The 15,682-nt window shown below is 42.6% G+C and overlaps 1 protein-coding gene across 1 annotated transcript in view; it reads left to right on the top strand.

Annotated features, from left to right (window-relative positions):
• Positions 1 to 15,682, top strand: part of LRRC49 (leucine rich repeat containing 49) — an 862,677-nt gene that overhangs the window by 295,391 nt on the left and 551,604 nt on the right. Inside the window, exon 5 of the mRNA XM_085644059.1 lies at positions 2,894 to 2,999. Coding sequence (XP_085500185.1) covers positions 2,894 to 2,999 — 106 coding nt within the window. The remainder of the gene's footprint in view (positions 1 to 2,893; positions 3,000 to 15,682) is intronic.

Genomic DNA, 15,682 nt, shown 5'->3' with positions numbered 1-15,682 from the left:
TGTTGTAGATGGTGGCAGTCTTGCTATGGAAGGGGGTCCAAGAGGGTGTCTCAGAGGTATTGGGAGGGGTGGATGGTGTACTCTGTGGCTGTCGAGTTGGAAAATTGCTTGACTATTTTGAAGAGTTCCTACATGTGATTGGCTGCAGTGTTGATGCGGGCAGTGATTGCTGCTTTCTTTGCTTCCTTGATGCGCTGGTGGTAGTTGCTGAGGGTTGCTTTGTGAGTGGTTCTGTCAGAGGGGTCCTTCGTGATGCGCCATCACTTCTCAAGTCGGTAGCAGTTGAGCTCTGACGTGTACCAGCTGGCTTGGTTTGTGGTTTTGTAGGCTTTTTCTGGTTTTACAGGGTGACTCTGTTTGCACATATGGTGATCCAAGCGGAGAAGTTCTGGATGGCCTGGTCACGGTCTGCTGAGACTTCGAGTTGTGTGGTGCTGAGGGCCTGTGTCCATTGCGTCTCGGTTACCTTGACCCTGCTGTGATGAGTGGCGATGTGGTTCTTGGCGTTGGTATGTTGGGCGTCGTAGATGGTGAAGTGAATGATGGCATAGTAGATCCAGGTGAGTTTTGTGACATGGTGAATTTGATTCTGTCGCTGGAGGTAAAAATGGCATTTAGTGTGTGTCCAGCTTTGTGCTTGGGTTTGGTGACCAGTTGGGAGAGGCCCATGTTAATCAGGTTCTCCAGGACGATGGTGGAGTTTGCATCGTTGGGGTCCTCGACGTGGAAATTGAGATCGCCGAGTAGTACATAGTGGTGAGTGTTGATGGCTGGGGGGCAATGAAGTTGGAGATGGCGTTGCAGTAGTCTGGTCGGGGTCCCAGGGGTCTGTAGGCAAGGGTGTCTCTTATAGTGGTCTTAGCTTCGGTCTGTAGTCAGAAGTTGAGGTGTTCCATAAGAGACGTTGGGCCATCGTACGTGATGGTGCATCGGATGGTTTCCTTGCTTATGATGGCGATGCCCCCGTTTATTGCCTTGTAGCCGTCTGGAGTGTTGTAGCGATGTTGGATTGAGCCACGTTTCGGTTATGAAGGCAAAGTCCGGGGAGAGGGTGGTGGTGGTGTTCTGGATTTCCATGGCGTGTTTGCAGAGCGAGCAGGCGTTGAGCGCGATGCAGTGGAGCGAATCCTGGTTGTGTGTAGTCTTCTGAGCGGCTATGGTGTGGGGTCCACTTCAGGCTGGTGATTCGGTGTCGTAGGAGAAGCATCGGTGGCGGCAGTTGAAGGGTCCTCTGGTTGATCACAGGAAGAAAGTGAAGCTACTTTTGTTCTGGCGTCTGGAGTCGTGGGCTAGGAGCTCCTCTGCGGTGTAGCGGCAGATGGCAGAGTGGTCAGGGTTCCCGGCGCTGGGCACCCTCCAGGCACAGATGGGATTGCTTTGGCACGCCCGCTGCAGCGGCCTCCATAAGTAGTCCATAGGGGTGGAAGGAGCAAACAGGTAGGTGGGAGGGCGGGGCACACGGAACAAGCGGGAAAACTGCAGGAGCTGGGAAGCAGAAACCAACCACTAATCAATCAATCAATCAATCAATCACTGCATTTGTAAAGCGCGCTACATACCCGACAGGGTCTCAAGGCGCTGGGGAGGGGGGGGGGGGTGCTACTGGTCGAAGAGCCAGGTCTTGAGGAGTCTTCTGAAGGCCAGCAGGTCCTGGGTCTGTCGTAGGATGGTGGGGAGAGTGTTCCAGGTCTTGGCGGCGAGGTAGGAGAAGGATCTGCCGCCGGCGGTGGTTTTTCGGATGCGAGGGACTGTGGCAAGGGCAAGGTTGGCTGAGCGGAGGCTTCGGGTGGGGGTGTGGAAGTTGAGTCGGTTGTTGAGGTAGGTGGGTCCGGTGTTGTGCAGTGCTTTGTGTGCGTGAATCAGGAGCTTGAAGGTGATCCTTTTGTTGACGGGGAGCCAGTGCAGGCCTCTCAGGTGGAGTGGGATGTGGCTGCGGCGGGGGACGTCGAGGATGAGCCGGACCGAGGCGTTCTGGATGCGTTGGAGTCGTCTCAGGAGCTTGTTTGTAGTTCCTGAGTAGAGGGCGTTCCCGTAGTCGAGTCTGTTGGTGATGAGAGCCTGAGTAACGGTTTTTCTCGTGTCGAGGGGGATAGCAAGTCACTTAAACAACTAAGCAAAGTTGCACCCAAAAAGACTAACACAGAACTAAAACTTAACCTAAAAAAATAAACCAAACTAAAATAGTAGCAAAATAAATACCAAAAACAAATACCAGCTGGGGAGCGGCCCCGTACAGCGGGACTGAACTATAGGCCTTAAGGGCGGAGGATGCAGCAGCATCTTGAGGAGATATAAACTGGGAGAGTGGCGCACAAGACCAGGGGTCAATGGAGAGATGAGAAATTAAAGACCGGTTTCATCACATGAAATAACAAAACATAAGAACATAATCTTAAAATGGCACTGAAGGCTCATCCAGCATGAGAAATTACAACTTGATAAAGACAAGTATGAAACATGAAATGACAGTGGTCAGAACTTTTTAATTGAGATGCCATACATCCCTGCACATCGCCTCATTGTTTTGACACCCCACACGATGTCCCATGTGACATCATTATTTCCATGAATGTTATGCCTTCTGAGTGGTTGTAAAAAACTTTTAAGTTCAGGTTTTCCCACTTTTGTATCTTTTATATTGTTTTTATTGTGCTTTATTCACATTATAAGATACAACCACGAAAAAGTACCCTTTCATGTGTGCATATTTGTTGATTAGGTGAATGTTGGCACTCCTGTATGGCTGAAAGCACTGACAGGATGAAAGCTTGTATAAATGCACAGAAAAGCCATAGAGCATCATATTCTATTGATGTGAAAAACATATATTTTTACCAAATCTATTTTGCAGTGATTATGTTTCTATTGTAATTTTAAAAAAAATCGTTTTTAGGAGATCGTGCAACTTCTTCTCGAAGTGTAACAAAACCAGGAATTCCAGTTGTGCTACGTACCGCTGAAGAGAAAGCAGCAGTCCCTGATAAGTTAAATCTTGAAAGGTGAGAACTGATGTGAAGTATGCAACAGTGTATCTATTACTTTCTTGTCGGCAAAAGTAAGAAGAGTGAAATGAGGAAATAAATGCTTTACAGGTAAAGACTATTTAAAGGCCATTTGTTCAGTGTATCAAATAATACGGGCCTCACTGAGAAAGCTGCATCTGTGAGTAGGTGTGATCTGTTTCTGAAAACAGCCTTAACTTTAGTGTTTGTAACTTGTATGTGAGTCATAAAGACAGAGTAGTCCAGTGAAGCCCCTTGGAATGCACTTTGTGCTTCATTGTGTATCAGGAAATACTGCTCTAAATGGGAAATGGTTTTCAGAGTAGAGAAACCATTCTTTGTATTACAAGGACATGAGAGCCTTAACTTGCCAAAGAGTTAGTTGGGCGGAGGCTCATCTAATCTCTCTCCCAGCAACACACATTTGAGGGAAGGAAAACATTCTAGTGGACGGACTATGTTAAATATTCTGTCCTTCTCATGATTTATGTCTGGCTTTTCACATTCTTCTTCTTCTTTGCCTGTTGTCCGTCATCTTGGTCTCCCGCCAAAATACCTCATTGGGGGCGATTCGAGTGCGTAATAAATTAAAATAAAATAACATAACACATTTTTGAAGGGATATGTTGAAAGTTTGGAATTCCACAAGTGGACATTTTCTCCAGTACATAAAATACTCTGCTGCCCAATTTCCTATCCAGATTTCAGAAGGGATGTTGGGTACTTAGGCACTGACATATCCATGGCTCCGTCCATTTATATATACGCTTTTCCTCCATTTCCGTTAATCGCAAGACTACTAGCAGTGCCTTTGGAGAGAGGAAGTTAAACTAATATTGGCCCCCTTTTGGCCAAGAATGCGTTGCTTTCAATTACTCAGAATAATGTCCAGAATGCCTTCCATTAGGCCAGTACCCACTTTGGTCTCCCAATCTACCCCTTGTTTTGTGCTAAAGATGCAGTTGATGTCATGGCTGAGGGGTTTTTAAATGTTAGGTCTCTCCACTGGCATTATCTGGACATACATCAAGATGTTTCTCCAGTATTGGGTATCTTTCATAGATTCACATGCTTGAATCATTCCCCTTCGTCAGAGTGGGAGTCCCACGGTACATAGAAAAGTAATAAATATGCACATAATAACCATACCATAGGTAACATAGAACCAGGAAGTAAAGTACCTAGAAACTAAAAGGAAAAAACTTCCACCTCTATGACTCGTCCAAGTCATTATATATAGTCCAATTTAAAGCCAATCAGGCGACAGCACCCTCCAGAATGTTCTCCTCAGAGGCTCAGGCTCCCAGATTTTCTACTGCACGTCGTGTGAAGGGAGTCTCCCTGAGCTCTGCTCAGTACTTTCAAATTTCTTCAGGAATTCTTCAGTTCATGGTGTCTTCTTCAAAGAAATCTCTCTTTCGACCTTGTGAATCTTGTGGGAAGCTCCGGCTGTTTTCTGAGGACCCCCACAAGAAGTGCATTTACTGCTTGTATCCTGATCACCAGGTGAGAGACTGCAAAATCTGCAGAACCTTCCCTCAAAAAACTCTCAGGAACGTCTACTTCTGTGGCTACAGAAGATTAAAGATCAAGACAACCCCTTATCTGAAGAGGGGTGTATTGCCTCTAGTAAGACTTCGTCCTCTAGGAAGAGGGTTGCTTAGGAGGAGTTAGCTTCTCCTGGGGCTAAGGTGTTGAAAAAACAGCACATTTCTAAGAGTGCTGAACGGCCTTCCACTTCAAAAAAGGCTCCTCCGCCTTCAAAAAGTAAAACTATGCCTACTACGCCCCCGAGAAAAACTGCGAAGTCTCTGCCTTGAAAACGAGTTTCTGAGAAGGATTAGCCTCAGAAACGGGTTCCCTCGTCGACTATCTCGATGACGACATCTTCGTCGACGAAGCCCGCTGCGACGACGTCGACTGTTACCTTCTCGTTGCCTAGACCTCATATGATCATGTCGTCGCCATCGTCGCCGTCGCCGCTGGTATCCGTCGCCGTGAAACCAATCTCGTCGACGAAGGAAGTGAAATCTACCGTTGACGCCCCTTCGACGACGAAGATTAGAAGGATCTCGTCAACGATTGCCTCGTCGACGGCCGCCTCGTCGTCGAAGGCCGCCTCGTCGTCGAAGGCCGCCTCGTCGTCGAAGGCCACCTTGTCGTCGACTGCCACCTCATCGTCGAAGGCCGCCTCGTCGTCGACGGCTGGCTCGTCGACGATTACTTCATTGACACCAGCTTCGTCGACGGCTCCTTCGTCGACGCTACAGTTATCTTCATGCACAGCCTTGCAGGTTTGGTCAGCGTCTACAGCCAAGACATCTTCTACGTAGTCTACGACGTCTGCGCAGTTGCCTCCATTGACAACAGCACCTTCCTTACTGCAAAGACGTGGATCTTCAGTGGAGGCCCTCTCTCCACTTCATATTTCCCCTACTAAGGTTCCTCTGGAGTTACCTGAACAGTTGCTGGATTATGGAGAGGATGATGAGGAATCCGATGAGAATGATAGGTTTCGCACTGCCAGGAGCCTTCTGAGTTATTCATTAAATATCAGGAGGAGGATCACGATGATAATCCGTCCCCAGAGACTGTTTGTCCAGCTCCAGATACTATACCTACAGCCCAAATGCCTTTGGCTCTACTAAATAATCTACAATTTATGTTGGATGATTATTATTGCTGTTTCCCTCCATCTGAATCGGCTTCCTCTGTACCACCTACACCTGTTCTTCAATCTTCCTCTTCTGCTTTGAGGTCACCCAGACCAAGTTCTCCGGTACCCACTCATTCACATGATGCTAACACCACGGACGATGATAGGGAGGAAGGAGAATTGGATGACAGATCGCTTCTTACGGAGTGGGACGATTACCAAATACAAACTCCGTCTCCTTCTACTCCGGCTCCCATCGATTCTCCTCCAGTTGACATCGGAGGTTTTCATCTTCTGATGGAAAGGGCAACACAAAGGTTCCTCCTTGTTTCCTATACGACTTTAAAGATCAACCAAAGAAACAAGTACGGACTATTCCAATCATTGACTTCATTTGGCAGGAAGGACTAAAGGTCATGAAAGCTCCTGCTTCTATTCCTGTGGTCCAGCCTCGCATCAACAAAAAATACAAGACACCAGACAATTCGCCAGCATACCTCATAGGTCAGCCAAAGGCTGATTCTGTTATTACCCAAGCAGCGCAACGACGAGCTAGAAATCCCTCCTCTCCGATTGCAGCTCCTCCGGATCGGTATAGCAGACGCTTGGACGCTAGTGGTAAAAAGTTTTTCCACCATAGCAACAATGACCGTCCGTGCTGCTAATTCTCTTGCCATCTTAGGACGATACGACAGACAGATGTGGTCGGACATTTCTCCCTACATCGACATGTTGCCTGAACCATCTAAAGCAGAAGCACTAAAGATCCTGCAGGAGGGGGAACGTATCTCTGCTGAGATTATAGATTCGGCTGTGGATGTTGCGTCTACAGGTTTTCGGCACCTAGCAGGGGCCGCAGTCCTGCGGCGGCAAGGCTGGTTAGAAATCCACTTCATTTCGCCAGGAGGTTCAGGCAAAAATACTTGATATGCCGCTTGATGGCGAATCTTTGTTTGGTCAGCATGTGGATGAGGCCCTCCAGGCCATTAAAAAGGATACCGAGACAGCAAGGTCTCTCAGAACTCTCTAGTTTCGGAAGCCGCCTTTTCGTGGCGCTAAGGGCCGTGGATCCTTCTCTAGTCGAGGAGGTTATAATCAACAAAGACCGTACCAATCCTATCAAAGTAACCAATGCTGCTCTTCTCAACGCCATCAATCCTACAGACAACCAAATACCTCTTATTCACAAAACAGGAGAAAGTCTACTTACCGCGGACGTGATATGTCTAAAAAACAGTGACAACTGCCACCTGCCACCTGTTCTACAGCCTACCCCTTTAAAAGTTGGAGGAAGAATCTCCCAATTTTACTCGACTTGGTCCGCCATAACATCAGACAAGTGGGTCTTGGACATTGTGGCTAGAGGCCATGTTCTAGAGTTCGTAAAGATTCCTCCAAATTCTCCTCCCAAGGGCCCACCTCCAGCTCATCTCATGGAGCTTTTTTCCCAAATAAATTTGATGTTACGAAAAGGAGCGATCGAAGTGGTCCCTCAATTACAAAGAGGAACCGGTTTTTATTCACGATTTTTCCTAATAAAGAAGAAATTGCGAGAATGGCGCCCCATTCTAGATCTTCGCTCCCTCAACAAATATCTAAAAAAGTTATCATTCCGGATGTTGTCACTTCAAGAAATCCTTCAACTCCTCACGGCGGGGAATCACATGGCTACCCTCGACCTCCAAGACTTGTATTTCCATGTACCAATTTTACCCAGACACAGAAAGTTCTTGCGGTTCAGAGTGGCTGGCAGGGACTTCCAGTTCGAAGTCCTTCCTTTCGGACTACGTTCCACACCCCATGTTTTTACCAAGGTTCTAGCACCGGTGGCCGCACACCTTCGTCTGGAAGGAATTCAAATTTTTCCATATCTAGACGACTGCATTATCAAGGCGAATTCTTTCACAGTCGCGAACGCCCACATTCAGAGATGTTTGTCTCTTTTTCAATCTCTGGGCCTCTCCATCAATTTCGACAAGTCTCATCTCAGTCCATCGCAAAGAAGAATGCTCTTGGGAACCCCCATAGACACTTGGCTGACGCAAGCCTTTGTCTCAGATGAACGACAACAAAAAAATTGCAAACTTGCCCAGCTACTGCGATCAAAAAGGTGCGTTTCAGTCCGGCAGTTCAAATCATTTCTGGGGATCCTTTCTTCCTGCATTCCTTTTGTCCCCAACTGCCGTCTCAGAATGAGACCCCTGCAACCAATGGTTACAGATTTCGGGGTCCTTCGACGAACTTATACGCATCACTCCCCGGATTCGGGAAACCTTACTCTGGTGAACTTGCAAGAGTAATGTGGCAGCAGGCTGCGCATTCCTAACGGAAGCTCCAAGTTTCGTCATCACCACGGATGCCTCCCTTGAAGGGTTGGGAGCACACCTTCAAGGGCTGATGGTCAGCGGCAAATGGAACATTCAGCAGCGGAAGTGGCATATCAACCTTCTAGAATTGTTAGCTATCTTCCTGGCCCTAAAATCTTTTCGCACCATCATTCTCGGGGCATCAGTATTGATCCGGACGGACAACACAACAAGTATGCACTACTTGAACAAACAAAGAGGAACGAGGTCCACCCTGCTGTCTCAACAAGCCCAGCAAATTTGGGATTGGGCGAACCGACACCGGATCAGCCTATCAGCGATCCATGTTCTGGCAGCTTCCAATGTCCTTGCGGATTCCCTCAGCAGGTCAACAGTTTCCAAACACGAGTGGGAGCTACATCAACCAACGCTGGATCGAATTTTTCAGGAGTGTGGTCGACCCGATCTGGACCTGTTTGCGACCAGTCAGAACTGCAAATGCCTACTCTTCGCAAGCTGGCTTCCCCACAAAAGAGCGTGCGGGAATGCGATTTTGATGAATTGGTCGCAGATTTATGCTCACGCCTTTCCACCGATACCGTTGGTTCCCAGGGTACTCCGGAAAATGAAGAAGGAGCCTTGTTGCCTAATAGTCATTGCTCCCAGGTGGCCTCGCCAATTCTGGTTTACCGAACTCCTCCTTCTCTCCGAATGCGATCCCATTCAGTTTCAACCAATACCGAACCTTCTATCCATTCAGAACGGACAGATCTGCCACCCGGACCCTGCATCTCTGAGATTAGCGGCCTGGCGCATGAACACCTTGAATTCGCTCATTTAGACATTCCTGCGGACTGTAGGGAAGTGTTAGCCAATGCTAGAGCGCCTTCCACTATTAAGACGTACAGGCTTAAATGGAAGTGATTTGTCTGTGGTGTCAAGCCGCCAACATTCATCCAGTCCATTCAAAACCGGAGCAGATTCTTCCCTTCTTTTTGCATTTGGCAAGATCAGGCCTTCCCCATTCTACTCTTAAAGTATTTTTAGCGGTTATTTCAAGATTTCGACAAGATGGTTCCAACTCTCTTTATTCTGCTAGGATCATTCAGCAATTCTTCAAAGGATTGTTTCCACTGTTTCCTCCCATCTGCCGTCCACCTCCATCCTGGCATCTTAACGTGGTGCTTGCACAGCTTATGCGACACCCCTTTGAACATATTCATAGGGTGGACTTGAAGTTTCTGTCTTGGAAGGTGGCTCTGCTGTTGGCTTTAACATCAGCTAGGCTGGTCAGTGACTTTCTAGCCTTCACTATTAAACCACCTTTCCTTCAATTCACCTCGAACTCGGTAGTGCTACACACTAACCCCAGTTTTATGCCTAAAGTACCTTCGGACTTCCATCTAAACTTAACCGATCATTTTAAAGACTTTCTTTCCTATTCCTCAATCACCTGCGGAAAGAACTTTGCATACCCTTGACGTCAAGAGATGTCTGAAATTCTATTAACCACGGACTTCTTCAATCCGAAAATCTTATCAGCTGTTTGTGGCCTATGGTAAGATGCGCCAGGTACACCCAATATCCAAACAGACCATAGCTCGTTGGATTTCTGCTGCAATTTGTTTCTGTCATCAGCAAGCAGGAAGACCATTACAAACAACTCCAAGAGCTCATTCTACTGGAGCAATTTCCTCTTCTACTGCTCTCTTTGCTGGTGTGCCTCTTCATTAAATCTGCAGAGCTGCAACGTGGTCCAGCAGACACACCTTTACTAAGCACTACTGTTTGGAAGCTGCCAGTAATGCAGATACGTCTGTGGGACAAGCGGTTCGCCGTAATCTTTTTAAATAAGGTGAGCCTCAGTTCTTCCCTCTTCCGCTTTAGTATTTCTCAGATACATATCATCTATGATTGTGTATTTTTATATACATTTATATGTTTTTTATATATATATATATATATATATTCAGTGAAAAAACCATAGGTTTCACACACGTTATAGTTAGGAATTAGCATTTAAAAAACCTTGCAAATTCAGTGAAAAAACCATAGGTTTCACACACGTTATAGTTAGCTGGACATTTCACTCGTAAAAAAACCAATGAAATTTCCCCGTTATAGTTAGTTAAGCTAACTATAACTCGCGCGCCCGCAATGCACTGCTGATGACGTCACATATTACATCACTCATGACATGGTCAGTGACATCACTCATGACATCACTGATGACATCTCAAATGACATCACTGATGACATCATCCAGTGAATGTGTGTTTTTCTGAAAATTAAATATGTTTTATATATCTCAAGGTCGATGGAAGAATAAATGAGTATATAAGTGTCTAAATGGATGATTTGTTTTTGATTGTATTACTGACTGATTAAGTGTATCTTATTGAATACATGGCTAAGTGAGTAATGTTTAAATGTGTAAATACCTGTATCAGTCTTTCACTTTGTGTATAAGTGGCTGCATGGGTTGGTGAGCAGCAACATGAGTGCCTATATAGGTTATTAGTTGGTTTTTTGAGTATCAGTATGAGTGTCTGAGTGTCTGTATGGTTCAGTGGGGGGGTATTACGTAGTGCATAAGTGCATGAATGAGTGACTCACTGTTTGTATGTGTTGAAGACAGCATATGTGCAGGACTGTATGGGTGGAAGAGTGTGTGTATGGGTGTGTTAGTGAATGAATGGCTGTCTCAATAGTGTCTTTATGAGTAACTACATATGTTTTAAACTAGTATATGTGACTATTGGTGTATATAAGTGAGTGTATGTGAGAGTGAGAGATTGAAAGAGTTCCTGTATGAATAAGTATGTGTTTCTATAAGTGATTGTTTAAAAGACTAAGTATGTGTAAGTTTCCGTAGAAGTAAGTGTGGTGGTGTGTGTATAACTGTATATGCGAATAAATGTATGTTTGATTCTTTATTAGCATGAGTAACTATGTGTGTGAGTAACTCTATGGATGAGAGGCATTGTGTTACAGGATGTATAGGTGTATGAGTACATATGATGTGTGAGTACACGAATGAGTGACTGTACAGGACTGTTGGTGAATAAGTGGATGTTTATGTGGATCTTAGAATTATTGAAGAGGATGTTGTAATTGGTATTGGTATGTCCATTTTTTTGAAAATTTCAGTCTCTATTTTTGAATGTGTGTATCAAAGGTTATATTAGGGTGAGAGGAGGTCTGCCACTTTATCACATGGATGATGTCATCAGTGATGTCATCAGTGATGTCATTTGAGATGTCATCAGTGATGTCATGAGTGATGTCACTGACCATGTCATGAGTGATGTAATATGTGACGTCATCAGCAGTGCATTGCGGGCGCGCAAGTTATAGTTAGCTTAACTAACTATAACGGGGAAATTTCATTGGTTTTTTACGAGTGAAATGTCCAGCTAACTATAACGTGTGTGAAACCTATGGTTTTTTCACTGAATTTGCAAGGTTTTTTAAATGCTAATTCCTAACTATAACGTGTGTGAAACCTATGGTTTTTTCACTGAATTTGCAAGGTTTTTTAAATGCTAATTCTTAACTATAACATGTGTGAAACCTATGGTTTTTTCAGTGAATTTGCAAGGTTTTTTAAATGCTAATTTCTAACTATAACGTTGTGAAACCCATGGTTTTTTCAGTGAATTTGTATGGTTTTTTAAATGCTAATTCTTAGCTATAACATATGTGATTCCCATATTTTTTTTTATTGATTTTTTATGATTTTTTTATTATAAATTCTTATATTAAATGTGTTTTTTTTAAAAAAAAAAAACAAGTTTTTTTAAAACTTTTTATTCTCTTAAAACACTGTTTTTTTTCAAAAAAATCTGCAATATTTCAAGTTTTCTCTTTTTTTTTTTTACCAAACAGGTAAGATATATTAGTATAACTTTGAAAATATTTTTTTTTTTTCTTTTTGTAGTGCGCGTACGGTAAGCGTACGGTTTACGCAATGTCCGTAATTTATCTACTCTGTTTGCGTATAGTTACGCAATTTGCGTAGCCGCGCGTACTGCGCGTGGGGCGCGTAGGCGTGTACGCTACACGCGCACGTTACGCGGAAGTGTTGGGGAGTGACTGTTATGCGCATGCGCGCGAGCGCGTGTCTTTTTTACGCGCATGCGTACTTTTGCCGTAAGCGCACCGTAAGCGCACCGTAAGCGTAACGTACGCGCACGGTGGGTCATGTGATCATGAAACACAACTTTTGATTGGTTGAAACTACTTTCAGTTCTAGAACTCTCCTACATCACACCCATTCCCCTCATTTCTGCTTGTGATCCCTTAGGAGAAGGAGCTGGGTTGTCTTTGTGATACGATGGCAGAACAGCACTCTTCTGCTGAGAGTGAGGCTAGCAGCACTACCTTGAGGCAGAGAAGGAGGAAACAAAAGACCTCTTTCATATGGGAGTATTTTACTTTTCCAGAGAACAAGAAAAAGGTAAATGCACCCTTAGTGACTTGTAAGCTGTGTGGCTGTGTACTTTCAAGAGGGAATTCCAACAAGAAGTATTCCTTCGGGAATCACACCATGTTGAGACACCTTAAAGATGTACACAGAAGGACACATGCTCGACATACTGAAGGTAACCCTTCAGTAAGTCAACCAAGCACATCCACAGCAGCTCAGCCTGGTCCATCATCTGCAGGGCTGAGTCCATCTTCGGCAGGTCAGGTGAGCCCTTCATCTGTGGTGGGAGCATCTCCTTTTTCTTCTCCTCTGGAAACAAACCATCGGTTTGTGAGGGTTGAAATACGGTGCGCCACTTGTCATGATCTAATTTGTCATAGGGAGACCAGTGTTTCCCTAGTGAACAATAAAATATATCAGCACATTTGTCGTACCGACTAATATTCCCATTCTCTCTTTCCTCTGTCCCTGCATGAACACAACGGCTCTTGTAAGAGCCAACCTTACCTTTCAACTATTTTTTATATATGTTTTTAAAACTTTTTTTTGATTTTTTTTTTACCGTGCGCGTAATTTTTTTTTTTTTTTTTTTTAAACACTAAAAATCAATTATCACATTACAAGGTCCTTGAGAGACTACAATGAAAAACTGAAAATGTGATTGTGGAGAAGTGGAAAAAAGGGACCATGAAATTTTTGACTTACCATACCCACTCAAAAAAATATTTATTAATTTAAATTTAATTTTAATTGCTTTAAAAATGGTTCTAGTTTTCGAAAATTTTCTATCTCAATCTGAAAAAAAAGAACAAAGTATTAATATTTAATAAAACATTTTATAATACAGTACACATATTTACATATTTTTCAAAAAAAATTTTTGCCTTTTTTTGCTGTTTTCAGAATATATTGCATTTCACTATAAATTGTGAAAGCAATTGCATTCATCATTTAACAGCGGGCAAAAAAAAAATTAACAATCTCAAAGATTGTTTTAAAAAAGCCCACAATCTCTTTTTGCATAAACATAACTTTATAGAAATGCATAATATTCTTAAAAAATATCATCTAATATCAATACTTATTTCTTTAAAATACCGTCTGACATTTTTGTTTCAGAAGTATAATCACAAAAATATATCTCAAATAACTCCACAATACATCTGGTTCCATTTCCTTTAGGCCAAATAGTAATTTTAAAATTCTTTTTTGATTAAATTTCCAATGGTAATCCAATAAAAATCTAAAGTTTAAATTGTACAGATCTCACCCATTGTCTGTAACATTTTGGTTTCCGAAAGATTAATTAATAATTAAATAAGTCCACAATAGAATTGTTTACCTTTCCGCATGGCCAAATAGTAATTTTAAAAATCTTTTTTGAATAAATTTCCAATGGCAATCCAATAACATTCCAAAATTTAAATTGTGCAGATGTTACCGATTTTGTCTAAATTTTTGGTTTTCCAAAGTTTCATTAAAAATTGTAAAAGTCCACATTGCAATTGGTTACCTTTCCATTAGGCCAAATGATAATTTGTAAAATCATTTTTTTTGAAAATTCCAATGGTAATCCAATAAAATGGTAAAATTGTTTTGTACAGATGTTGCCAAATCTCTCTAAAATTTAGGTTTCAGGAAGATTAGATAGGAATTTGCTAAATCAAAAGGCAAACGTTGCTTAAAAATCAATTGGGAATCATTACACAGTGTCCAGCCTTTTTCACATTTAAGATAAACTGTGTAATGTCCAGAAGTTACAGTAGGTCCTTCATGGAAAATTATTGCAACTGTTACAAAAGTTTTTCCTGAAATTGATAATTGCTGTCCTGTAAACTTCTTTATTAAAGTATCTAATTTTGAACCATCAGCTTTACAGCGTTGCATCATTAAAATTACATATTGTCCGTATTCCTTTAAAATTAGCGTTGAAAACATATCAGATTGACACTCACTGCATTCCATGCTATGATTAGCATCTTTAACTAATTTAGCAAAAGTGACTGTTTTACTTTCTGGCAATGTTAAATAAATAAACCTTTCAGAATCAACATTAGAGCCACATATATTGTAACAGTTTTCACAACTATGTTCCCATTTATAAGAGAGACCAAATAAATTTTCAATGGGAACCCCTTCTTCTTCCAGTACCTGGAGAAAAAACATCAAGAATTCCTGTGCGTCTTGCTGTACATTTTGAGAAAACTGTGTTCGTCCTGAACATACATCTAAAAGTTTTCTAATTTCAGTAGCACTTTCTATTTGAGTTTTATCATTACTCAGCTTTTGAAAAAGGAGACTCAACTCAGAACAGAATCTTTTTCCCTGATTTACTATTATCTGCTCTTGCACACTTTCCAGATAAAATGCAACATTCAGCACTACATTAGCGTAGCAGTTGACAACAGAGCTATTTTCAAAATGACATCCTACAACCTGTTCTTCATTTTCCTTTTTCTTTTTGCTTGCAATTACATCACTCCTCTTTTTTTTCCTCCTCTCTACATCTTCATTACAGACATTCTCATTTCTCCTTTTACGAGAAACTACACGTTTCTCCAACACAGGATACTGACCTAAATGAGGAGCATAGCTTCTTCTTAATCTATTATACTCCTTTACACAATTTGTATCAGCACTAACTTTTGAGTCATCAAAGTCTATCATGAATAAACCTGATAATGTTTTCACTCGTGACAAAGCAACATATGCCATACCTTCTTTGAACACAGTTGAACCAATGTTCACAAATGCACAATCTACAGTCAATCCTTGAGACTTGTGAATAGTTACAGCATATGCTAGAGAAAACGGAAACTGCTTCCTACGTACATATAAGTCTTTCACAAGCATGAAACGAACTGAACAACGACAAATGTCTTTAACTTCTTCTATCTGATCAAATTTTATTTTTAAACATTCAATTCCATCTTTTTTCTGATAATTAATAAAACCCACAACTCTTCCCATAGCTCCATTAACTAAACCTTTTTCAACATCCAAATTTCTCCTTAAAAATACTCTACAGTTCAAGCAAACATATAGATTTTTTTCTAATCCAGCTGTTTTGGAAATGTTCTTCTCTAGTGAATCCAATTTATTTTTCAGTGTGCCTGTTAACCCCTTCAGCGCTGGGCGAATTCCGCCGCGGTGCTGAAGGGTTCGTGCGCGGGCGGGCCCATGACGGAACGGTTCCGTCATGAGCACAGCTCAACCGTGGCTCATGACGGAACCGTTCCGTCATGAGCATGGAAGGGGTTAATGTGATAGTAATTCTTCCATCCTCAAT

This window comes from Triturus cristatus, chromosome 3_1 (genome assembly GCF_964204655.1).
Source record: "Triturus cristatus chromosome 3_1, aTriCri1.1, whole genome shotgun sequence".
In the NCBI taxonomy this organism is placed as follows: domain Eukaryota; kingdom Metazoa; phylum Chordata; class Amphibia; order Caudata; family Salamandridae; genus Triturus; species Triturus cristatus.
The sequence above is the reverse complement of the archived record's forward strand: the minus strand, read 5'-3'. Positions and strand labels throughout refer to the sequence as shown.